The sequence below is a fragment of the Anabrus simplex genome, chromosome 3 (genome assembly GCF_040414725.1).
Source record: "Anabrus simplex isolate iqAnaSimp1 chromosome 3, ASM4041472v1, whole genome shotgun sequence".
In the NCBI taxonomy this organism is placed as follows: domain Eukaryota; kingdom Metazoa; phylum Arthropoda; class Insecta; order Orthoptera; family Tettigoniidae; genus Anabrus; species Anabrus simplex.
In genome coordinates, this window is record NC_090267.1 from 515,821,966 (window position 1) to 515,848,943 (window position 26,978).

At 38.5% G+C, this 26,978-nt stretch overlaps 1 protein-coding gene and 2 long non-coding RNA genes across 3 annotated transcripts; all 3 read right to left on the reverse strand.

Moving 5' to 3' along the window:
* Window positions 1-722: 722 nt before the first annotated feature.
* On the reverse strand, window positions 723-10,354 carry LOC137496892 (uncharacterized). Its single transcript, XM_068226884.1, has 2 exons — window positions 10,174-10,354; window positions 723-1,875 (listed from the first exon to the last, which is right to left on the reverse strand). Exons 1-2 carry the CDS (start codon window positions 10,352-10,354, stop codon window positions 977-979), a joined length of 1,080 nt encoding a protein of 359 aa, XP_068082985.1. The 3' UTR covers window positions 723-976.
* Window positions 10,354-18,341, reverse strand: LOC136866592 (uncharacterized). The gene is made up of 3 exons (XR_010859565.2): window positions 18,127-18,341; window positions 12,880-13,068; window positions 10,354-12,696 (listed from the first exon to the last, which is right to left on the reverse strand). It is a non-coding gene; the product is annotated as an uncharacterized lncRNA (long non-coding RNA).
* Window positions 18,342-23,858: 5,517 nt separating this feature from the next.
* LOC136867492 (uncharacterized) lies at window positions 23,859-25,125 on the reverse strand. Its single transcript, XR_010859698.2, has 3 exons — window positions 24,957-25,125; window positions 24,512-24,637; window positions 23,859-24,320 (listed from the first exon to the last, which is right to left on the reverse strand). It is a non-coding gene; the product is annotated as an uncharacterized lncRNA (long non-coding RNA).
* Between the last annotated feature and the right edge of the window lie 1,853 nt (window positions 25,126-26,978).

A 26,978-nucleotide genomic window follows, 5' to 3' on the forward strand; every position in this document is an offset into this window, starting at 1 on the left:
TGCAAGGAACAGGCATATTTGATTAAACGGAAACATGACGACATCACTACCTAAGAAAGCAGTGCAGCAGATGCTACACTGCTGTGTGCAGACTGGCAAACAAAGCATTATTAAACTGATAAATTGAATTCAGCGGAATAACTTTGTGACATGAAAGAAAAAACTCAGTCGTTTCAATTCTAGTCATAAAAAAAATTTCACCAAAATGACCAAAATATCAATTTTTATCTCCGGAGTGTCGTCCTAAGTCAGTTCCTGGTTCCTGAAAGGCAGGCATCTAGCAACAGACATGATGACATCAGCCCAATCTGGAAGCTACTGTGAAAATTAACACATATAAAAACTTTTTCTCCTTTAAAATATTTTTTCTTCCATTTCATAAATATGATATGCATTTGTCAAATGCAAAAGTACACGAGGTTCAAAGGCTTGGTATATTTTGAATTCCTAGTATTAAGAAATGAGATGGTGAAATTCTAGTTAAACTTATACTTAGCAAAAAAGCCCTGGGTAGAACTATACAATATGCATCCTAGGCAAGACAGCAGCACCTTGAAGCTCATTTGTTGCTTATATGATAATCAGGCATGACAACAAATAATGGATCTTGTATTTCCTTACATTTTGTTGTGTGCATTTTGTGCTGTTCTTGTATTCAAGAGGGACAGTTAAATGTCATGATTTGCAAGAATGAAGGTTTCCTGTTGACTTTTATGCAAGAATTTGGTATGAATGACATGCTTTATTACATTAACATTAGGACGTTTGTGAATATTAGTAAGAAATTCATTTTACAAAAATTAATTACACTCACATTCAGCAAACATCAATTACATGACAAATCGTTTACAGCTTTCAATAAAAACAGACCTCTCTTTAATTACATGACAAATGGATTAATAAGAAATGAACGACAATAAATAAAAATGACCACTTTATACATTACACAGAACATTGTTAAATACCAAAGTACAATTCAATCGAACTCAAATTTCACTATACTCTGGCTTTCATTCTCAAGGTAAGTGTTTATTCGTCCCTTACAAGCAGTGAACCCCACACTGACCAACTGCTCCCTTGATAACCTCAATCTGCTGAGATTAAGGGCTTTTAAGCGAGGCAAGCTAATGATTTCTTGCAAAGTGTGTTCACTCATCAACCTGGCATCAATGACTCTCAAATGTCGCAGTTTTTTACAGTGCCCTAAAGAAAGGAACACACTATCACTTATGCCATAGCCATTTACCTCAAGTACTTCAAGAGTGTCCCTTTTGCGTTTGATAAAATAGAGCACGTCACCCTCGGTGAGTCCTCGTGAGTGTAAGACGCTCAGTTTAGCGAGAAGTGGACAGCTATCGGCTAACTCTCTCAAATGACTACCACAGAAGTCGTACGAAGTGTTCAGTCTCAAAGTGGTGAGATTCTTGAAATTGCTCAACTTCTTGTAACACTGACGTGATACATGCTTCACTGAGAAATCTTGTAAGTGCGTCGTTATGAACTGCAGCAATTCATCATTGGTATGATCTAATGACAGATCTAGTCTTTGCAGCTTGGATACACTACTTAGAATTTCTCCCACTGCATCCACATGTTCTGGCGCTATAGATGAATACAATTTCAACGAACACAAATTAGGAATTGATGATATGACTTTCTGAAAATCATCCACTGTGTAGGACACATCCCAAACAAGCCATTTGTTTCTCCATATGTAGCAGTCTTGACGCAGTAAGTTGTTCCATCGTGTACATACGTGTGCTACAGACTGAGCCAGCTCTAGAGCACTGATGTACGAGAATATTTCCAGGAGGACGTAGTCGCACAACTCGCTGATGTGCTTCTCACTCACATATGGCGTAGCATTCATTATTTCTGGAAAGAAAACAAAGAACTATTGAGAGTTTTCTATACAAAATCCATGTCTTATGTTAAATAATGTACATATGTCACCCAGGTGGAAGATTCCTTATCGACTTTTTACCTAGCCTTTCCTTAAAAGTTTTCAAAGGACACTGAACATTTCCTATTCCTATCCCTCACTCCTCAATCCCATAAATGATTATTTGCCCCAATTTGTCCTTGTGAATACCAGTACTTTGTTATGAAGGAAGCCTCTCTTTTGCAGTATCAGTAAGTAATATAACTATATCTTGTTTTTCGGTTTGTTAAAACACAAATTATAACACGTACAACACTAAGTTATGACATACGTGTAAAGGAAATGAACAACTATGCAAAAGACGTATAAGTTACATTAACAAGGATGGTACGTAGAAAGACTAGAACACCCTGGTAAAAGTGAGGTCTCTCAATAACATCATAAAAAAAAAAAACAACACATCAGAGGAGAACTGTCTCAGAGTTTCAAGATCACAACTGGTGTGAGACAAGGAGATGGCGTCTTCTCCTATTCTCTTCAATCTGGTGCTTGACAAAGTCATAAAGACCTGGGAACTTACACTGAACAATCTCAGAATCAAACCGGACACCACCGGAGCTGAAACACGGAAGATCGAGATCATCAGCCTGGCCTTCGCACGACATCACGATCCTAACTAACAACTCTAACGACGCTGCAGTTGCTGTTCAATCCCTACACAAGACAGCGCCAAAGACAGGACTACAAATATCATACTACATGACCAAGTACTTTAAGGGTAAGCACCCTGGGAAAGCCCCTTTGAACACCATCTATGGAAAGATTGGAAAAGTCAAATGATTTCAGTATCTTGGTGAATGGGTCCATCCCAATGGTAGAGGTGGGACCTCCCTCTTAGACAGATGTGCCAAACTCAACACAGCATACAAACTGTCGCAAAACTGTTACAACAAGAAGTGCATTTCAAAGAACACCAAATTATGCCATTACAAAGCTGCTGTCAGACCTCAGTTTTTATATGCAGTGAGACCTTACTGATGAACAGGAAAGGCACCATGGACAACCTGGAAAAACTCGAAAGACGTATCCTCCAGAAAATTCATAGGCCAAGAGTGCTCCTGGATGGAACCTACTGACTGAAAGTGAACTCTGAACTGTACTATCAGTTGGAAACTGCTAACACTAGAATGCAACATAGGCGGCTGAAGTTTTACGGGCACCATCTCAGAATGGACGACACGCTTACTCATCAAAAACTACAAGACTGGAAGCATGTGGCTCAATGAAGTAAAAAAAGACTTAGCTTTTGTTGGGATTTCTGGTACTGACGTCTCCTCCACCAAATCTCGCAAACCACTTTCACAGGAAAGAAAGGAAAAACAGAGCTCAAGAGGTGCTGGCAAGGAAAGCGAGCATACAAAAAGAACAAGTCATAAGCGATAATACAGATGTTGATTCCCATAGGGAATTTAAAATATTTGTCCCGAATGAGTAAATTTATAATACCAATATAATGGTCCGTTATTGGATATTATAAATTTTCCAGCTAACTCATTCTTGGTTGCCTGCGTTTCGCCCTCGTGTGCTAAGTTAGGCTCATCAGTTGGGACTTAGCACACCACCCAAGACGCAAGGCTAGTGCACACCGTGGAGGCCACTGCATAGGCTACTTGAAGCCACCAGCAGTGCCAATGCACTATGAGAACTATGTCTCATTTCCAAAAATTGATGCCTGCCTGGCCATCAGATAATACAGATGTTGATTCCCATAGGGAATTTAAAACATTTGTCCTGAATGAGTAAATTTATAATACCAATATAATGGTCCGTTGTTCAAAACACATTTACTGAATTGCTACGTTATGATACAATGTTAATTTTTTGCCTGTATTCAATGTGCTAGTTGTTTTAAGATCTTTGCAAATTGGCTGATGATGACACTTAAAATGTGTTGAAACCGGTCCCATTAAACAGGTTGTAACTACTTTTTACCATCTTATTACGGAGTATTGAAAGGTGGATCCTAACCTATAATATTGTACATCTTATCTGCTACATAGTGAATACTATGCCCATCCTCCACTAATGTTATGGACCTTGTTTTGTTTTCAGGTGAAAGAGCCATTATTACCTGACTTAGAAGTGAGGCTGACTGTTGGAGAGAAGCCATAATGTCCACAAAAATAAGTGGCGCAAAAATTCACAACAATAAACCTTACGACATGTGTTTGTCGTTATTCTTATCAAAAGGTGGGAAGCGGCTGTACTGGTGTTGGGATTGTCGTGATCAGTAATGTTTATCAATTATTGCGCTGAAACTTCTCAAATGGGCTAATTAACTTACCATATATTGTCATATTGTTGTAATGTAATAACACTGAATTTATACAAGGTTTCAAATGAACTGACACAGGTGTAGAATCTATTGGAAGTGTTTATAGAAGTTTTTATTTGTAAACCTTGTTAAGTAGTACCTACTGTAGTTTCCTTTCACCCCCCACCATAAACTTGTCAAATGAATGAAGTATAGATAGTGCTTACCCCGGGGCTAGGTGCCCTAATATCCCTGGTATGCGAGGGAGAGGCCCTACTGCATACTCATTAAGCCACCATTGGGTGACTCTACGCAAGATCTTTGAGCCCAGCGGTATAATTTTGCCTCAAGTGTTCTCCTGTTTGCTGCAGTTTGTTTATGTTACAGTGGCTGCAGTGGCCAGTTTCTTCTGACGGCAACGTAAAGTGCCAAGTTGGGAGGCACACTGTGTGCTTTCGGCGCTACCATCCGGCACCACAATCCTGTGACGAACGTCCTAATGGAGGCAGTCTGACCCATCTGCTTATTTTGTGCAAGATACCACTGGACTGCAACTTACCTAGCTACTTGGTTTGGACTGAAATTGAATGGAGGCTGGCGGTAAACGGCCGTGTCGGCAGCCACATCATCAGCAAGAACCTGTGGCCTAGCTGTGCTGTGACGTGTGAAAAGTGGTGCAAGATATTTAGTCCGTAATCTCGCCTAAAAGGAGGCCTTGAACACTGTCGGACAAGAAAGCGAAAAGGTTCTGGATTACTAACAATGGGCAGAAGGAATGAGTGTACATCCTTTGGTGGACAGACTAGAAATCGTCAAAGCAATTGTAAAAGGTTCAAAAGGCTTTTGGAAGTTTAGTGTGACTATCCATGTGGACATTTGTGTGGTATTTATTGAATAGGTGGATCAATGAACACCTTATATGATTGCAAGTTATGAATCTCATTCCGTATTGACGGTTATCACTTTACAAAAGAAAATATTTATAAAATCCTATCAATACAATTCAAGTCATCTGTTAGATGAAGCAAAGTCTATACATGTTTCAGCCTAATCTCAAGGCCATCTTCAGTAGTAAAACAATTATTACATAATATACAAACAAATTAAAAAACGTAATGATGTGAAGTGACAATGATCATGATGAGTGAGTTAAAAACACATTGAGGTGCAAAGTCCTCTCGTCTAATAGATCTTGCTGGCTGTTAAATAAAACATTATGCTGAGGAGTGTATAGACTTCGCTTCATCTAACAGATGACTTGAATTGTATTGATAGGAGGATTTTATAAATATTTTCACCTTATATGATTTTTGAAATTTATAGGTAAACTGTAAACTCCAGGCTACTAAAAGGACCTTTTGTGTAATGACTGTTTATTTTTGTTTATGGTTGGAAAGTCAACTTAAAGAAGATCATGGTTGTTAGTGTCATGTATCTTTACTAATCTATACTATAGTGAGAACGTTTTCAAAAGTGATCGCCTTTCTCCCCGGTAAAATTAGGTTAAGGGTCGAGCGTGGCTCAACTTTCGGGGGGGGGGGGGGGGGGGGGGGAAGATGACACAGGTGTAGAATATATTGGAAGTGGAAAGTGTTTATACCTTGTTAAGTAGTACCTACTGTATGATCTGAAGTGTGGTGATAGAATGTTTTATTTGTATGCCATGTAATTACCTAACCTGTACAGTGTAAATATTTTGGTAACATATGGCATGTGTAACTAGTAGGTTTCATTTCTATATTTACTGGAAGTGTCCAGAAAATTGTCACATGAATTTTAGAACAGGGTGTGTTGGCCTTCGTTAGTTATGTATTCTAGAAAGTATGGTCTTACTATTCTGGAAATGGAAAATTTGCGATCATGTGTATTCGAGAAAGTTATTTAAACATCGCGACTGAAGTAAGAGTTGTGATTGGTGAATCTGGGTGACGATAGGCAGGCTCCTGCGCTCTAATTGGCTACTCCAAGGTCAGGGTTCCCTTTTTAAAGAGAGCGAAGCAGTATTTCGTAGTCTGTCTGTCTTCTATCTCTTGACTATCCGAAGTTTCGGCATCGTCAGCGATGCCTAGCTACCGGGATGGGTCACTTTGGGGTAAGCACTCTTGATTTCTGTTCCACCTTAAATTACATTTAATGTTCCCTTTTCATTTCTGCACCCAGACTCGCCACTCAATTATTTCCGATGCCTTGTGTGGGACCAAGTTGAACTGGTCTCTGCGCCAAGTTTAGATATTTCTGATTTTACCCTGATTCAATTATCTTGTCCAGATATTTTGAAAGGTACGTTTAACTTCACTCTAAATTGTAATAGCATATTACATTTCTTCTTACCTTCCAAACTGTATTGTACAACTTGGTTTGTAATTAGATGTATGGTATTTGCCTGATTCTTTGAACTTATAGGAAGCTATTGTCAAGGAACGTCTAATTTGTGTGTCTTGATTTATAAATTTCAGTTTTGTTCAGTATTGATAGCCACCAAATATCATAAAAAGAAAGAAAGGTTCCACCTAATCAATACTTATTTAAGTACTTATTTAAGTATTGATTAGGTGGAACCTTTCTTTCTTTTTATGATAATTTGTGTCCCTCAAAGAACATGTAATTTGTATTTTACAAACTGTGTACCGATACTTTCCGCAGGGCTGACTTTGTTCGGAATTCTTTTGTAAAGTCCATTTGTAAATATTATATTTTGAAAATCAAGGATCACGGTTGATTTTCCGGAAACTGCAACCTAAGCCCTCTCCATGCCCTTGGTAGGTTCCCAGCTCCCTTCCATGTTCCTGTTTATTATCGTCAAGTTGCCCCTACTGATATTTACCAGTGTTATCGGCGGAGTTCCGCGTAGTTCATCAGATGTTTTAATGTGTGTGTAGTGTCTTAGGCACTGTGTAATTGCACTTACTTTCCTCCTTTTACTGTGTTTGTGTGGCCGCCGAAGTAAAGGTTACAGGACTAACATTAGATTTTGCCTGAAATACGTACTGTTACGCTTTTGTTGCCGGTGAGTGTAATAATAATCTTACAAAAACTGTGTGGAACCACATGGGGACCTACAGCAACGACATTACTATGTTCTGCCCTACGGCTCGTCTATTGTGCTGCTGAATACTGGGGCTCTGAATCTTATGGATGTAAAAATACACCTCAGTCAAAGTCTAGAACACTGTGGCATTATGCACGTTATGTGTGTAGTTCTGTTGTAAAGCAATGTAACTCAATTCCTTGTTTACAATACATCAAATGTCGCGGCCTATGGTTAGTGATCTCTGCCATTTCAGATGAAGACTGGTAGTATTGTATACAGCGCAGTACAAGCTTCACCTAGTGTTTATGTTTCATGTGCAATGTGTATTTTCAGTTTGACTGAGCCAGAATTGTGGCATTGATTCAGGGTGAACATACACGAGCACTATAGGGCTTATCTGAAGTGCAGTGTCAAAAGTGTGAAAAATAATGTAACAAGAGGCCGAGGTAATGTTGAACTTGGGTGACAACGTGATGTCAAGATCAGTATATCTGCATAACAGCACAGAGGAGACCAAATTTCACTAGCCAAGAATTACGAGACTATTTCTTGAGGGCAATTGGAGTCCTTGTACCTGTACAAACTGTACGTAGTCAGCTGCATCGTGCCCAATTACATGTTCCACTAGAGAATCGTCATTGTGTTGAGATGAGTGGATGAATGGTGTAAGGTCTTGTTTGCAGATGAACTATGGATAACACTTAGGCCAGAGACGCCATGACAATAAAGTGTGTGAAGACAAGGATGATGATGATGATAATGCTGCTGCTGCTTGTTGTTTAAAGGGGCCTAAAATGTAGGTCACTGGCCCTTAACGGTATGAAATGAGATGAAATGCAATGACAATTTGAAAGGCCAGAATTTATCTAGTGACTAGACGAAGAATGAAAGGATAAATATGAATTTAAAATAATCAGCGGAGACAACTCACAATACTTATAATTCCAAAATCAATCCACTGGTTAGAATTCAAAAAGATGGTGATGAACAATGATTATGAACTTAAAACAGTCAGTGGATGTGACCCGCAATGCCCGGCCTTCCCAGAAATTATATTGAAAAATTAGTATTACTGACCAAGCGACTGTTTACAAAGCACAATTCTGAACCGATGATTCTTGTTATCCAAAGGGGTCCAAAATCCAGGTCAACGGCCCCTTACTATGGTACTTATTGCTAGTAAAGTAGAATCATGGTATTTCTTAAGTTGCGGTACTAATCAAGAGTAGCGTAGACTCACAGTGTTCCAAACGTTATGGAACTACTCACAAGTACTGTACGACGCGCAGGTAACACAGACCTATGGCGTTTCTCACACAATGGCACCACTCTTAGGCAACTCAAACCCACGGTGTTCCTCACATAGGTGTACTAAACACAGGGACTCTTACTATCCCGTGGTGTTCCTCACATAGGTGTACTAATCATAGACAATGCAGACCTACAGTGTCGCTCATATAGTGCTACTAATCAACAGGCAATGCCCAGATCTGTGGTGTTTCTCACAATGGTGCTAATCATGGGTACTGAAAACACACAGTGACCTACCCAGTATTGCTACTAAACACAAACAGGGGTACTACTCGCAAGTAAAGGCGATCCTTGGTTTTCCTTGCTTGATGGTACTAATAACAAGTAGTTTCATGGTTCTAATTCAATCATCCCTTTGTCGGCCCTTTTAGTCGCCTCTTACGACAGGCAGGAGATACCGTGGGTGTACTCTTCATCTGTGTCCCCCACCCACAGGGGGTGAAGATGCAAAGGATGTGGATGAAAGTACAAACATACTCAAGAGGTGCATACTTTTGGAAGTGGTGGTGTAATGTTTTGGGCTGGCATTATGCATGGCTGTCATACACCTTTGATACCAATTTGAGGAACATCAACTCCCGAACGGTACATCAACATTCTTCAACCACTTATACAATCCTTTGGGGACATGAGGAGAAGGCCTGTGATGATGGCGTGACTAACACATGCACATGTCTTCATTGGGGTAATCACATAAATAGGATTGTAACTAAAGGTTACAGATCTCCTCGTATGATTATGAGGGTGAGAATGTAAAGGAGAGGACATATAAGGGTACGTTTATGCTGCAGCTCTCAGTTGTAGTTAAAAATTCAAAACAGCGGAAGTGATAGTTAGGGCTGTTTGTATTTTGCAATAACATGATTATGGACACAGAGGGGCTGAACACTTGGACTATGAAGACATACTTCCAAGAGCTACCCCGTCAAGGAGGAACAATGTAGCTCCAGCTGAAGCTTTTGAAATGTGGTATAAATCAACAGATTTTTTTTTAAATTCAACTTAAAAATACACAGAGCTAGATAAAAACATAGTCAACAAAATAAAAGAGTAGTTAACAATACATACATACATTATCATTATAGACTTATGCCTTTCAGCGTTCAGTCTGCAAGCCTCTGAATTTACTAAATGTTGCCACAATCTTCTATTTGCAACTAGTGCTGTGGCCTCATTTAGTTCTATACCTCTTATCTTTAAATCGCTAGAAACTGAATGTAACCATCGTCGTCTTGGTCTCCCTCTACTTCTCTTACTCTCCATAACAGAGTCCATTTAATCTCCTAGGTAACCTATCCTCCTCCATTCGCCTCACATTTTAAGCAAGTCAACAGTAAAAGAAAAATTAAAAACAAATAGAAACCACTTCTCAACACAATGAAACAGGCCACTACCCCTTATGTAACGGAGAATGAGGTCCATAGTTTATGCCATCTGAACCTGTTATGATGATCCGCATGCCACCGGTTCCAAACCGTGTTTCATCTGAAGACAGGAGGTATTAATTAGGATTTATTTAAAATCGTCAGCCATAGCAGGAACAAAACAGCACAACACAAGTAACCGGATCAGGTTCAGATAGCTAATGATCACAGAACATCTGTATAGAGTACGAAGAGTGGGAGAATGGGTTACCTTGAAAGAACCAATCACAGTCCAAGTTACAGGATAGCTGGCGATGCGCCAGACTCCAAAAACAAACGTGCTTGAGACCATTGATGCGGCGAGGAGAGCAGCCAGCAGTGTAGCGATCAGCTGGTTCCAGAGTAAAAGCACCAATGGAGATCCATTGGTTTGTTTCATCATCGCCTGACATCGAGCAGCAAAGTTGCAGCATAAATGTACCCTAAGTCACTGGTAAAATGCTAATTTAATTATAGTATGGTTCTAGTGTATGGAACCCACACAAGGATTACTGTACTTGATTTGAAAACTGGAGAGGATTCAAGGAAAGCAGCACGATTTGTTCCGGATGATTTCTGACAAACAAGTACTGTTACAAAAATTTAGGGCTGTTAAAACTTGGGAGTAAGGAAACGAACAGCTCGACTAAGCGGAATGCAATTAATGTAGACAAATTAGATAATCCACCTAATCAATACAATATAAAATTAGTACTTCAATTTATTTTAATACCGGTACTAGTTTCAGCCTCTTGATATTAGGCCATCATTCAGCCATGAGATCTTAAAACACAAAACTTATTGGCCATACATTTATCAAGATAAACAGCACAATACTTGAAAATTGTTCTCATCCAATATCCACTCAAATAAGGCATTGTCTAACCTAAAAAAATGTTACGTATATTTGTTGAAACTAGTTTCGGTCTTGCTAGAGACCATCACTGAAGTTAAGGCAAGACATAAATTATAGATAGAAGTACATTCTTCAAATTGGAAGAAAACTTCGAGAACTTACACAAGATGTGTGATCGTCATGAGTATTTAACATTCAACTCTTTACTTGTCTTGCACTGAATATCAACAACACATGCTTCCTTCATAAATTTTATCAATCTGTCTTGCCTTAACTTTAATGATTTTGACTGATGATGGTCTCTAGCAAGACCGAAACTAGTTTCATCAAATATATGTAACTTTTTCTTAGGTTACAATGAATAGTATTGAATAGGTGGAAGCCTTTAGCTTCTGTTTTATAGTATATTGCTCTTCAATATGGAATAATATGAAATTTATTACCTATGATTATTCTTATATAGGCTATCTGAAGTATTCTGATTATGTCCTTAATTTGTTTACTCAATAAGTAACTGTACTTACTGACAAAATTAGATTATGTAAATTATCTAAAGCAACAATGATAACTCTGTCCTAAAATATGGAGGCTTTTAGGACAATTGTTTTGTCTTACAAGTCGTAATTAAAGGAATATACAAACAATTTTGTTAATTTAATGCATTAATATATAATGAATATTACATATTTCTCACTTTGATATTACATAAAGTGACTGACTGGGTGTCTTGTTCCCAAAGCTGTGCTTGACTTGACACAGTGAACTACAGGAGACTGGTTAAGAAAATGATAAAAAACAGGACCCAACAAGAGGACAGCAGATTGGGTGAACCATTCATGTAAGGCAGGAAGTAGAGGTGTCATTATGGCAACCTATAAGTGTGAAGGGGAGTGCTGAAAGTTACGAAAATGACATGTTACTTTAAAAAAAATATTTACATGAACGATATAGGGCCACAACAGAGGTGCTCAGAGAGGCTAGCCCAGTGCGGGCGGGCAGCTAACGTCACAGTGAAGCGAGGGAGCACGAAGCTCTCCTCCACTACTCAACAAAGTGTTAATTGGGGTGCGTTATTTAAAATAAAACTCTGGAATAGTAAAAACAAAAATAGACCTTTCATGATATTCCGGTCTGATTTATACCACGCTCGATATAAACAGCCAGTTTTATATTCTTATATTTATTAATGAAAAGAAAACTTAAACGTTGTAGGTAGATTGAAAATTGTGCTCATCCAATATCCACGGTATGCATTAGCCATGCATCTTGGTGGGTTTGCTAAGTAGCAACTGATGAGCCCAACTTAAGGACACAGGGCTGAAATGCTGGCAACCTGGAATGATTTAGCTGGAAAATTTATAATGTCCAGTAACGGACCATTCATATTGGTACTATAAATTTACTCATTCTGGACAAATATTTCAGGTTCCCTATGGGAATCAACATCTATATCAAAATCATTGAAGTTAAGTACAAGATACGATTACAATTCTTTCGATGGGAAAGACAGTATTTCCATTAAAAAAAGAAAAAGAAGTATATTTCTGTTATTCATAAAGCAGAAAGTAATATAATTACATAATGCAAAAATGATTTTGCACAGTGTTGTAGTGTTGTGTGACTCCCTGTTCAATGAATTTCCAAAAATAGTATTTAAAATTTAACAGGCATGCAGTGATAATTGGTGAGAGGGAGTTTCATCACGAGTGAGGAGATATTTATTATCCAAGGTTAAAGTACAACAACAAAGTAAATATATTTACCTGATAGATGTAAAGCATGCCTTCAAATAAACCACCTCATTGATTTTATTCCCAGTAAGTATGATTGCATTGTTGATGAGTTTATCAGATAATTTAAACCCGAACAACGACAAGCCACAGCTTATCCACCTTAACTCTATTATATTAGAACTATTTCAGAGCACTTCTTAAAATGTAATAGTGAAAATTGTGATTCATTGTGTACATTATAAAATTATTTGAGGTTGTAAGCAACTCTTAATTGTATCCGGTCAAAATACATAAACTGCACTGAACAAAACTAACTTATTTCTTACAACATAAATTGAAAATGACGTACATTTCTACCTTCTTTCATTATTTTCTGCCTCCATTTCAAACTTGGGTATCGCCTCAGTGATCGAGAGTGACCAGGAGAAATTCGCCCAACCTTCATGACCACGTCACTGTGGTTGAATCACCTGCCAGCCTGCCCCCTTACAGTGCTGGGCGCCTGCGGGACGGAATGCTCAGTGTCAGCACCTCTGGCCTACAAGAAGGGTTGACCTCGCAAATGATTTACTTGTGCACAGAAAAATGGACTGTCTAGATGAGCAACAGGACTTGTGAGTGAAATACACATGGAATGTCAATGAGTGTTATATGAGTCAACCACTTCATAGACCTGAATGAAACATTGGTTTGAAGAGAAACACCACCAATTGACTTATATACAGGTGGTCAAACAACGTGAAGCATGTATACGAGCATTAGAGGGTTGGTCACAATGTTAAATAATTCGATATCTTACACCGTTGCCATTTTATCGGCTGCTGAATTTAGCCAATCAGATCATGAGCAAATTCAAATGGACTAAATTGTTGCTAAATTTGCAAGTGGTTTAGACTGACTTGAGAGCCATACCAAACCCAAACATACTGCAGGTTCAGCCGGCGTCATCGCAGCGCACTTACTATGGCGCGATCCTGTCAGCTCGCATATTTATTTATTTATTTATTTATTTATTTGTCTTTTTGACAGTACACAGGCAGTAAGCCCAATACAGTACCTTCTTAACATAACAGTACTTAAAATGCATACATGTAAGTAAAGAAATACATAATAATAACGCTGAAGATAATAAAGACAAGGAAGAAGAATGAATGGAAAACACATATACAGAAAATGACAATCCAGAGTACAACAATGATTATTTCTACACTATAAAAATACAGGAATTGAAACAAGGATATAATAAAGTAGTAAGCGACTATATAACAAATAAGTTAAAGAGCACCTATTATATAGAAAAGGAGTCTGAATTTATAAATTAGAAACACAGGCCTTTAAATGTGAATTAATGACAGTGTGTGATTTTGAAAATAAATCTATTCCTGCAGCAAATATGTTGTAAAATCGTAGCATTTTAATAAATGGCGAGTTCAAGTGATGAGATGTTCTTGATCTTGGAACTTGAAATACTGTGTTCATGCGAGCTCCAGCTCGTGGAACGTGAAATGAAATAAAATTGATCAGTCGTATGGAATTAAATTTATTTCTTATGATTTTGTTTTACGTTTTTAGAGAAATAATGATTCTTTTGTTGTGCAATGACGTGAGGTTAAAGTTACTTCTTAAATACCGTGTTGATGTATCAAGAGGGCAAAATGTCTTATTTGTTTTATAATACAGATACCGCAAAAACTTGTTTTGAAGAACTTCAATAGTATGTATTTGTTTGTTAGAACACGGGTCCCCTGGTGAAATTATTTTTCTTCAAAGGGAGCTGATGTTAAACCACGTGCACATTTACCAACACCGCCTTACAAAGTACATTTGAAATCGCCTGTGGAGCGATATGATTGGTTTGCTTCAGTAGCCAATAAAATGACAACAGCGCGAGATATCAAATTATTTACCAGTATGGCCAACCCTCTAATGCTCATATACCCTGTTCACGTTGTTTTTGACCACCCTGTACATACTGTATATAAACCACAGCTTTACTCCCTACAGGAAAGGGATATTTTCCCAGGCGAGATGAGTAAAGCAGGGAAAAATTATCTCGGGGTGGATACAGCTGGCAATATAAGATTAAAGAAATAGGAAACTGACAGATCTGTGTATACCATATTAAAGTCAGTGGAGAATGATAAGAATCTAATAATGTTATTGGCTCTACGTCCCACTAACTACTTTTACAGTTTTCGGAGACGCCCAGTAGCCGGAATCTAGTCCCATAGGAGTTCTTTTATGTGCCAGTAAATCTACAGCCACGAAGGCGACATATTTGAGCACCTTCAAATACCACCAGACTGCCAGGATCAAACTTACCAAGTTGGGGCCAGAAGGCCAGTACCTCAACCATCTGAGCCACTCAGCCCGGCCATTAAGTATCTGTCTTAATGATTAAATATGGGGAATATAAGTAATACTTGGCATATATACATCAGAATGTTAGAGGGCTAAATACAAACACTACCAAAATGCATACTAGTACTTGTGCACGAGAGTTTACCGATAACAATACCATTAACTGAAACTTGGTTCCACCCACAGATGTAAGATAATAAAGTAATTAGTGAAAAATAATTTATTTCCATTATACAAACTGCAAAATCAATTAAACCTCAAGAGTGTCAGAGTTGTCATTTTTTACAGCTAACTTTCATGAGCTTTACATCCAGTGACAGGATGAAGACTGGAGGATGAACTAGAAAGTTTCAGACATCCAAATGAAGCTTAGATTTGTTTTTATGAGATATCAGCTGATGTACCCGTCTTTGCAACGGAATTCTACATTGTATACAGAATTGTAGGTTAGGTAGCGTACACATTGTGAGTAAGATTGTATTAAATTGCATAGCTCTTAACGTTATCCTAGAAACGCGACATGGAAGTCACAAAACGTCTTTCTTATGTGAAGACGGGGTTAGGGAATTTTCACTGTAATGGTAAGCCCTCTAACCTACCATCAGTCACAATCAAGTTGAGGAGTTTTCATTATAATGGCACACACTCACTCTCCACCTGCCTTCTTTTTACGTCATCAGAAAGACTGTCTTAGTGATTTTCCCAACTGAAATTAACATACGTCGTTACAATGACGCCAGTAGGAATGTCGTGATTAAAAGCAATGAAATACTTGATCAAATGCAAAACCACACATTTTCTCACTATTAACAAAGAGTACTACGCTGCCAATCTAACAGTCCAAAGTTCCAGACCTGGAATGATCAGGCCGCAGACAGCCGTGAACATTCTTTCGTTTGGGGGGGGGGGGGGGAGAATAGTGTAGAGTTCCAGGGCAAAAACTATGTCCTTTTACTCATCTGTTTAATAGGAATACCTGATGAGTCGGAAAATCTAAATTCACTACACAGGCAGGAGAAAAAACTGACTTGGGGGCAAATTTTTCCTCCAAGCCAAAGGAGAACCCCCCCGCCCCCTCTTTGCTGCTAATTTAGAATAAAATGAATGTGAAATTTAATAAAAGTGAAGAGGAAGAAGCTTTTCTTAAGAAACGGCTCATTTCAGGGATGAATTTTCAGTTATTTAGTGAAATGTGGTGTTATCATTTGGAATAGGTATATGAGGACACTGCAACCATTAAACTGTGAACATCCCAGTCAAAGAAATTCACCACTGGTTAGAATATGTGAACAGTTTAAAAAAAAACTTAAATGTTAATGATATTGATTTTGCAAATTTCTGTTTCATAATGGTTTACAGATATCTCATTTGTGAAGCTTCTCTATGGCTACTATTAAGCTGACTTTACTGAAATTGATTGTGAACAGATTATCACGTTATTTGTTTGCCTGCATTTCCAATATGTTTGTATATACCTGACCTCATAACACATATTTCCCTATTGCATATAATATTTTTGATTCACTAAAATTTCCTTATTCATAATATTATTTAATTGTAGCTACTAATTTTACTAAATATAACTGTTAATAATTACTATGTTTACCTGGATGTTTCTCATTATATATTTTGTCTAATGTGTATTTCAGTTCTGTAACTGATAATACTGTCATCTGCTTTGTTCTGTCAATCTCCTTATGTTGTTTGCTATAGTTCTATGTACCAGTATTTATTAAGTACTGCCTTTTGTAACTGGAACTAATCTCTGTAAAAGGCAATGCTAAAATAATAATAAATAAATTACTCTATCCACTGTGTGTCCAGACACAAGAATGGATGAAGGCGTATTTTAGCAATGTTATGGTTTTCTCTGGTAACATAAACTGGATTTAAGCATTTTATTGTGTACAAAATGGAACGAGCCTGGCAGATCATTTTATCTAGTAAGCAAGAGAATGCTAACTTTTAATCTTATATAGCTGTTGACATCACGAAGGGAGGAATTTGATTGAATGATTTAAAACCAATTCTTTACTAGTTTTATGTCGCTCCAACTCATATGGATCTTCTGGCAATGTCATAGGACAGGGCTGGGAAGAAAGCGACAGTGGTCTTAAGTAGGGTACATCCCTGGTATGAAAATCAGAAACCATGGAAAACCATTTGCAGGGCTGCTGACAGTGGGTTTTGAACCCACCATCTTCCAAATAGTTGCTTACAGGTACAAGACTCGAACTGCTTACCCATCTTGCTCAGATAGATTGTACACACAATTGTCTAACATTCATCTTGAGGAGAACCTACTGTTACATAATTTGGGAATGATTCCAAGGAGATAATAACAAATCTGCCTGAGCTAATATGCTGTAATGTCATTGTAAATTGACTAAAATCTCAACAATATATTGACCATGCAGCCACAATTGTATAGTATGCTATAAACGTGCCTAACCTTACTCTGATTTTCAGTGTGGCTTGACCTAACCTATCCTGAACACTTGATAGAATCAAACCTTTCACCTCACAATTATCTTGCATGATAGCAAAGTTCAAAATGAGCATACACATAGTAAACCATAAGCAAAAATAAGAATCAAACTGCTTATGATTATGAATATATCCTTACAAGGTAACGACGGCAATTGTACAGGGATAAACAGATTAATTTTCAAATTATCCCCAAATTAAAATTAATCAGTGATGTACGGTAGACCTAAGTTGCTCATGTTTTTAATAACCGAGAATGTTTATTGTTTTAAAACAGACGCTATATCACTTTTAAACAGAGATAAATCTGATCCACAAGAAAAATGGAGTTGTAAGTTGCATGTCTTGGCACACATTCAATTTAAAATCATCTAGGGTTTCGATTACCGAAGAAGCAGGCTACAGAACGTACTTCCCTTTATGATAGCAATAACACGAACACTATTTTGTGTTACAAAGAAGAAATACTGGAGAGTTAAGATGATAAAAATACAATTTTTCAGTAAATAAAGGCATTCAATATGTAAATCAAACATAGGATATCAGTGAAGAACTTCAGACATCAGTAATTGTAACCCTTTAACTTAGGGTATAGAAGTAATTTGACACGCAATAACGAACGTCAAGTAAACTGACAGAACTAAAAGCATTAAAGAAACAATATTACGTTAAAAGAGAGAGAGAAATGACAGCACGACTTGGGCCTATTTCACGCAAATGAAGAACTAAACTAATTCGTAAAGATTACCCCGTGGACTTGCAGGATACTGTAAATATCTTCGCTTATCTTCTAGCTAACGAACAGCAGCCCACATTTTCACTTGTCATCTGTGTGTGTATGTCAAGTGAAAAACAGCTGTTCGTCCGCAATTCACACTAGACCAGCAAATTAATCGGCACAGCTGATAGGTAACCCCTCCGACTTGTGAACTCCGCACAACCACTGAGCCACTCAGCCTATGAAAACACTGGTTACGGCCATGACTGTGACATATCGGATGGCCTTGGATTTCCTGCTGCGCTATTAGCTTTTTCTTTCTTTTTAAAAAAATATAATTTTGACGTAACGTCTCACCTTTCGTTACGTCGGCGGCGTATAATTTCGAGCGTCAATCGGGGATGTAGAGTAAGTTCGGTTTGCTTAACTTTGGAACAATACATGAGAATCTTCTTCTTTTAGCGCTTTTCCTATATCGCGATGGGGTCACGGGTGCGAACTGTAAAACACATGTGGGTTTGGTCTAGTTGTACGGCTGGATGCCCTTCCTGACGCCAATCTTATGTGGAGGGATGAATGCACTACTACGTGTTTCTGTGACGTGTTGTGTGAATATGAAGGGGAATGTGATGTAGCAGTCCCCAAATCGGAGGAATTAACCGAATACAATTAAAATCCCCAACCTGGCGGGGAATCGAGCCCGGGATCCTCCGAACTGACCATTCAGCTAACATACAGAATGTATAGGAGCCGAGATACCGGTATCTAAATCCTTAATATACTGCTTAAAAAAAGGGTGAAGGATGAAAATATTATTTGAAATTAGTTTCAATAATAATCGAAGGTCATTTTTTGTTGAAATTGAGATTGTCACGATGCAGTAAAACTAGTATAGATCGCAACTCATTTGAGCTAAAAGTGTCCACATATATTCAGTCTAAATGGATCAGAAACTACCTTAAACGTGTTTAAGAGGAGAGAAAAAAATCTGAGGTATCGAGTGACTCCAAGAAGTCGGCTGCAAAACGTGCAGTGCGGAGCGGGACGCACAGCCCAGCACTTGTACCGTGCTCTTTTCGTTGTTTGCCCCGATTTGCTTCATTCCTTTTTATTCTCTCCGGAATTACATGCCGGTGAATTATTAAGGATTGATAGGCCTCCACGTTCAATCAACTTTGAGTACCGTAATCCTAAAATCAAATCACTTAATGACCACTCCCATAAATTGCAGGCAACTTAGCGGGCTGCACACAGCATATTTTGTTTTGTTTTGCTATAAAATAGTTGCTTTACGTCGCACCGACAAAGATAGGTCTTATGGCGACGATGGGACAGGAAAGGGCTAGGAGTGGGAAGATAGGGACCGTGGCCTTAATTAAGGTACAGCCTGGTGTGAAAATGGGAAACCACGGAAAACCATTTTCAGGGCTGCCGACAGTGGGGTTCGAACCTGCTATCTCCCGATTACGGGATACTGGTCGCACTTAAGCGACTGAAACTATCGAGCTCGGTTGCACACAGCTGAGGAGCAATATCTTTACGTGAAGATATGGGTGAAGGTAAATGATAGGCAAACTTGCAATTTCACCCGAACTGACTTAATACACAGTTCAACAAAATTAGGGGAACATGTTTTGAACTGACTTAATACACAGTTCAAAAAAAGTAGGGGAACATGTTTGGTAACGTCTGGTATGTGAACGTTAATTTGGTAGATGGGGTTCCAATGGTCGTACAGTATACCTTGAGACCTTAGCTACTCAGGGTATGTCCAAGGCCTCACACTGCCTCACACCGCTGGCTGCGCAGAAGCGTGTGACTGGGGAAGACATGTCCACTAGCGCGTAGTGACAGGATCGTACTATGAACCAAACACGAAACGCGCATGCGCGCTTCCATGCTTTACTACTAGCTGAACGGGACCGCGCTAATGTAACTTTTGGGAGTTAACACGTGCTATTCTCGTAAGGTAACTATCGTTATTCGGTGGTTTTATTTCGTTCTGAACGTTTTTTCTTTCTTTCTTTCTTTCTTTCTTTCTTTCTTTCGTTGTTGTTCTTGTTCCGTTCTGTTTCATTTTGTGTGATTTTGTGAATAAGAAGATAGGCAATATGCCTACTCTCTGTTATAAGTTCAGTATGTTTACTTGGGGTAGTGTGTACGAAGCAAGAACTACGTTGCGGAGGCATGTAAATCAGAAACATTCTCTGAAACTGGAAGAGATAGCGTCAAACTCACAGAAACCTCAGGCTAGTAGAATTCATACGAGTGACATATGTAATACTAATAAAACTTTTGTTCAGCAATCGTGTCTGAAGCGTCATCTGCGTAACCAGCACTCTGATACTGTGTGTCCTTAATTAGCTTTGTATTGTTAAATCTATATATATAAAATAAGAGTTTTGTCTGTACATTACTCAGAATTTGAAAAGAATGGTAATACTGTATCGGTCATGTCCACAGTAAAAAGAAAATGCACTTTTTTCTTTTCCGTAATTTCTGTCTGTCTGTATGTATGTATGTATATATGTATGTATGTATGTATGTATGTATGTATGTATGTATGTATGTATGTACACGCATCACTAGAAAACGACTAAAGAGAATTTAATGAGAATCGTTATACAAAGTCGGGGAATAAGTCGCTACAATCTAAGCCATAAATAATTTTATTCACGCTGATAGAAATGGTAGTTTAGGAGAAGGGCTAAAATTTAATTTTCAAATATTTTTGTTATTAGTGGTCCTATCTTAATAAAAATTGGTATTCAAAGTCGGTGAATAAGTCGATACAATCTAGACTGTAAATAATTTAATTCTCGCTGAGTGAAATGGTAGCATAGGGGAAGGCCTAATATCTAATTCTTAAATATTTACGTCATTAGTGGCCCTATCTCATTAAAAACTGTTATACAAAGTCGGAGAATGAGCCACTACAATCTAGGCTATAAATAATTATATTTACGTTGAATGAAATGGTAGTTTAGGGGAAGGCCTAAAATTTTATTCTCGAATATTGATATTATTAGTGGTCGTATCGATAAATACTACATAACCAAAGTTATATAGAATTAAATTTCCGCCCATTTATGTCTTATACATTTTTACCGTACCCACTATGATAACACAGGTATTTATTAATTTGTATTTTTGTTGCTAAGTCCAGATCGACGCCGAGCTACGAGAAAATGGGTTAATAGAATTTAATGAAAATCGGTATATAGAGTCGGGGAATAATAATCTACAGTCTAAACTATAAACAATTTTATTCACCCTGGATGAAATTGTAGTTTAGGGGAAGGCGCCTAAAATTTAATTTTTAAACACCTGTGTTTTGGATCCTGTCGAAAAGTACTAGATAACAAAAGTTACAAAGAATACAATTTCCGATCATTTATGTTTTATTCAGTTTCACCGTACCGACTATGATGAGTGGTATTTCAGAGTCGGAAGAAAAAGTGTGAAGGCCTACAATATCGAATAACAATAACATTACATTGACCATTGTTTGTTGTGATGTTATTTGTCTCTTATGTTGCCTCTCAACTCCGATAGATGAGATTACTGCTGCGTACCGCGTATAATAGCCTGACTGAATATTAGCGGGAAATAGCTGGAAAGTTAGAAAACGTTCTTTAGCATTCCATTCCTCTGGTTCATACATTTTCTGATACTGCTGGTACGTAACTCACTGGTTCATCATAGAATTCCAGCTGTTTGATCCCTACTCTGAGGCGCTGTTTTGAATGAGCAGAGTGCATACTTAAGGCAGAGGCTGATTTATTTATTTATTTATTTATTTATTTATTTATTTATTTATTTATTTATTTATTTATTTGCTTTACGTCGCACCGATATAGATAGGTCTTATGGCGACGATGGGATAGGGAATGCTTATGAATTGAAAGGAAGTGGCCGTGGCCTTAATTAGGTACAGCCCCGGCATTTGCCTGGTGTGAAAATGGGAAACCACGGAAAACCATCTTCAGGGCTGCCGTCAATGGGAGTCGAACCCACTATCTCCACTATCTCCCGATTACTGGATACTGACCGCACTTAAGCGACTGCAGCTATCGAGCTCGGTAGAGGCTTAGTAGTAGTAGTGGTAGTAGTAGTAGTATGACCTGGTCTAGAATAACAATTTAGGCCTATTCCAATTTATAGCACCGCAATTCACTAAATAACTCAAAATTGAACCCTGGAAAGTCGTTTCTTAGGAAAAGCTTCTTCCTCTTCACTTTTATTAAATTCTACATTCATTTTATTCCAAATCATCAGTGAAAGGGGGGTTTCTCCTCTGGCTTGGAGGAAAAATTTGCCTCCAAGTCAGATAATTTTTCCACCGCCATTGTAGTGAATTGATATTTTCTGATTCATCGGGTACTCCTAGGAAACAGATTAGTAATAGGGCATAGTTTTTGCCCTGGGAGTCGCCACTATTCAACCCTCTCCCCGACGAAAAACAGACGAAGTGTGTTCACGAATCACGGCTGTCTGCGGCTTGGTCATTCCAGCTCTGGAACTTTGGAATGTTAGATCGGCAGTGTAGTCCTGTTCGTTAAAAGTGATAAAATATGTGGTGTTTCATTTGATCGACTATTTCATATGAAAGCATTGCTTTTAATCGCGCCATTCCTACTGACGTCATTGTAATGTATGTTCCTTTCAGTTGGGAAAACCACTAAGACAGTCTTTCTGAGAATGTAAAATGGCAGGTGGAGAGTGAGTGTCTACAGTTATAAGGAAAAATCCCCAACCTGATTGTGACTGATGGTATGCAAGTGGGTCTACCATTACAGTGAAAATTCTCTAACTCCGTCTTCATATGAGAAAAGATGTTTGGTGACTTCCCCGTCTTACCGAGCTCGATAGCTGCAGTCGCTTAAGTGTGGCCAGTATCCAGTAATCGGGAGATAGTGGGTTCGAGCCCCACTGTCGGCAGCCCTGAAGATGCTTTTCCGTGGTTTCCCATTTTCACACCAGGCAAATGCTGGGGCTGTAACTTAATTAAGGCCACGGCCGCTTCCTTCCCATTCCTAGACTTTTCCTATCCCATCGTCGCCATAAGACCTATCTCTGTCGGTGCGACGTAAAGCAAATAGCAAAAAAAAAAAAAAAACAAACTTCCCCGTCGCGTTTCTAGGGCAACGTTAAGAGCTAATCAATTTAAAACAATTTTGCTCACAACGTGTACACTAGAATTCCGTATGCAGTGTAGAAGTCCGTAGCGAAGCACGGGTACATCAGCTAGTAATTTATAAAATACCATTGTGTAGATAAATGTGCGCGTAAAATACCATGTTCACTTTCTTTAAGAAATCGTGAGTGTTCGTTACCAAAATTCACAGTTGCTTTTGTTGGGTACTGTTTTGCGAATAAACTCCCCGTCGACTATAACTGTGAGCTAAACTTGTCAGTTATTCCGTAGACTGCATTGTTTTTTACTTCTGCTTCCTTTCTGCTGTCGTAATGCGCGCCTGTAGTTTGCTGGTTCTCGCTCCTTGCCTGCTGTGCTACGCATGCGCACATTGGAAGTGGTTCATAGTACGCGACTGTCTTTAGGCGCTTGTGACATGTCCATGCGCGTACCGTACCGCCATGTTGCGGGCGCTCCTGAGCTTGACGCGGAAATCGTCGCACACATGAAAACATTCGCCTTATTAAATGAGACGCTCGGGGCTAGATAATGGTAAGCCACATTGAGGAAATTTTACAGGAGAGCCATATGAAGGTTCAAAAAATTCCATAAATCAGGTGATGGACATAAGAGATATATTTATTGAATGATAAGTTACTATATACATTGAGGTATTATTGTAACATGAAATAGAACCTTTTTACCTAATGTACATAGTATAAAAAACAATAATACACATAATTTTGTGGCTTGTCATTGTCTATCACCAAAGTTTCAGTGCCAACATTCGGCTGTACTGATCACCAACCACTTCACTCTCACCGTCATCTAAGAAAATGCCATCAATTAATTCAGGCTCCTCAACCTGCTCTGTGGTTTCGTACAAAGTCAGAGATAAATAATGTCCATGATGCACCGCAGGTATGTAGGGAAGCTGGTCCATGACGTCAGACAGTTTTTTATGCCGTATAGGAATGGGCCTACGATTTTTTGGTGTTAAGGTCGCAATCCACGATGTCTGTGTAGGACAGCCATGCTTCTTGGCATTAATTTCACAGAAGTCTCCGTGAACAGCGTACTCTTCACCCTTAAAAATAAAAAATAATGTCCATCTTACAACGTGTTTATGAAACATATCATATTGCTAATTTAATATTAATTCGATATTCTGTGCCGGCTCTCCTAAATAATAATATTAATTATTATTATTGTTTAATTAATAATAATTATTTTTCTAATATTTTTAATTCTGGTTAATAGCTATGTTTAAGTGCATACCCGATTACACCGGCGTTTACGTTTAGCCCTTTTACTCAACTCCGGTGTTTACTGCTACCATCGATGCCTTCCATTCTTAGCAGGTGAGATGGGCTCCTCTCTAACAAGGGGAGATAAGTCTTCATCCTTGCGAAAGAAAAAAGAATAAAAAATGAATAGCATGAACCTATGAAACTGCACTGAACAATACAGCAATTCAACAGCTGTATAATGGCAAGCCACAATAACCCCTATCGCAGTCACTTAGTGATGCCCATCTTAGTCCAACAGTCGTTTATGGTTACTTGGCTCCTTATAAATATCTTAGAAGTAGTCCCATAGTTCATACTTCCATTAAATATTAGCGTTATCTTACAGTACTACATGTACTGCTTTGTCATGATAAGCCACATTGTCATGTGCTATAATATGGCATGCCACATAATAACATGTTGTTGATGCTTACCTCTGATGATGATGAGATATCACATGGATTTGGCTGATAATCCACATCTACAACACTGTCATCGCACGAGGATTCACTCTCAAGAAAATTGGCTTTCGTCTCGGTTCCAAAATGCATTTTTCATCGAAACAACAGCTCACACTGTTTCCTCTGCAAGACGCCATCTTGCTGCGGCTTACCATACTAAAGCACAAAAATGACGTGCTGTGTCTTGGTGCAATACATAACAACAGTGCGTGCGCTGCCATCTCTTGGTTTCTTCAAATAGCACTCTACGAGTGGCTTGCCATCCTCTGGTCTGTATGTTCCACCCATCTCCATAGAGATAGGTGGTTTGTGAAGTGCCGATACCGGTGTCTCGTTCAAGACTCCTCTGTCGGCCTTTAATTGCCATCCTCTAGCAGATACGAAATGCGTACAAATCTAAATATTGCTCAATGTGTGGCTTACCATTATCTAGCCCCGAGCGCCTCAAATTAATGACAGCCTACACCGACTACCGTGTACACGCGCAATAAATATACATAATATCAAGACTGTGGTAATATTAAAATATACTTCTGTATAAAAACTGAACAATCTACACATCCTTTGGATAGCCTAGAGGTGGCGCACCTAAAAAAAGAAACCTTTAGCAGACTGAATAAGAAGACTGAAAAATACCCTAGCGGTAGGGGCCTACCTCGAAAATGATCATGTCGCTCACTTTAATATAAGGGTCATGTTTGTAACTGATGTGTTTGAACATTGTACGTAGGTATGGCAAGAAGGCCAGACTCAAAGGACGAGAATCACGTGGCAATCTGTCTCTTGAGAAACCTAGGATCAACAATTATTTAGCTTTATTGAAAATATGAAGACATGTTCAAAAAGCGGTCTACAACTTAAGTATGATTACACATCGTGAGATAAAAATTACCTGTCTCTCAGCAGACTGGAGAACACACAAATTAAATGTTTACAAACTCCTGTAACGATAACAATAATCTTCAATATCAACAAAAAAAGGAAACATGTAAAATAAAATCTTTCTATGAAAGGTACATCGCTTATGATTCCTCTTAGATAAGTCATTACAGCAAATTTTACTCAATTATCTGAACAGATTGTTTAAAAAGTACATGACTGCAGAAATCTTTCTAAAAAAATCAGATACATGCTTTATCATTTTCTGAATAAGAAATGCCGGCTCTGCGGTGTAGGGGTAGCGTGTCTACTTCTTATCCGGAGGCTCCGGGTTCAGTCCCCGACCAGGTCAGAGATTTGTACCTGGATCTGAGTGCTGGTTCGAGGTCCACTCAGCATACGTGATTACAATTGCGGAGCTATCTGACGGTGACATAACGGCCGAGAGGATTCGCCATGCTGACCACATGACACCTCGTAATCTGCAGGCCTTCCAGCTGAGCAGCGGTCGCCCTTTCGGGCCTGTTGTGCCATGAGTTTTGGTTTGGTTTGGATATGAAATAACGTAATTGGATGAGTAGAAGTTAAATGATCATGTTTGTGTGATTTTGATTTAGGTAAATGCTGCCTGACTTTCGTTACACTGATGCTTGTCTTCTATTGTGTATTTCTTAAAATGAAATTAATGTCTAGGGTTAGAGCTTCTCTGCGTGGTTTAGTTTTATTTTTTACAATTTGCTTTACGTCGCACCGGCACAGATAGTTCTTATGGCGACGATGGGATAGGAAAGGCCTAGGAATGGGAAGGAAGAGCCCGTGGCCTTAATTAAAAGTACAGTCCCAGCATTTGCCGGGTGTGAAAATGGGAAACCACGGAAAACCACGGAAAACCATTTTCAGGGCTGCCGACAGTGGCCAACTCGCCCGGTTAGGCTTAAGTAAAAATGGTATGATTTAAAACGTAAAACCCTCCTCACTATATTATCTTCTTAAATATTACTGCTTTTACAAACTCATTCTGAATTAACATTATCTGAGCACATAAAAATTGAAAGTGCGTTCTAATTTTTCTCTAATATGAGTACCATGATTTACACCAGAAAGAAAATAAAATGA

Excerpts from the sequence above, each read along its gene's own strand:
- LOC137496892 (XM_068226884.1), bottom strand. The coding sequence starts at position 10,354 with ATGTCAGGCGATGATGAAACAAACCAATGGATCTCCATTGGTGCTTTT. Across the intron at positions 1,876-10,173 it reads CTGTGATTGGTTCTTTCAAG|AAATAATGAATGCTACGCCA; the intron begins GTAACCCATTCT and ends TTTTCTTTCCAG.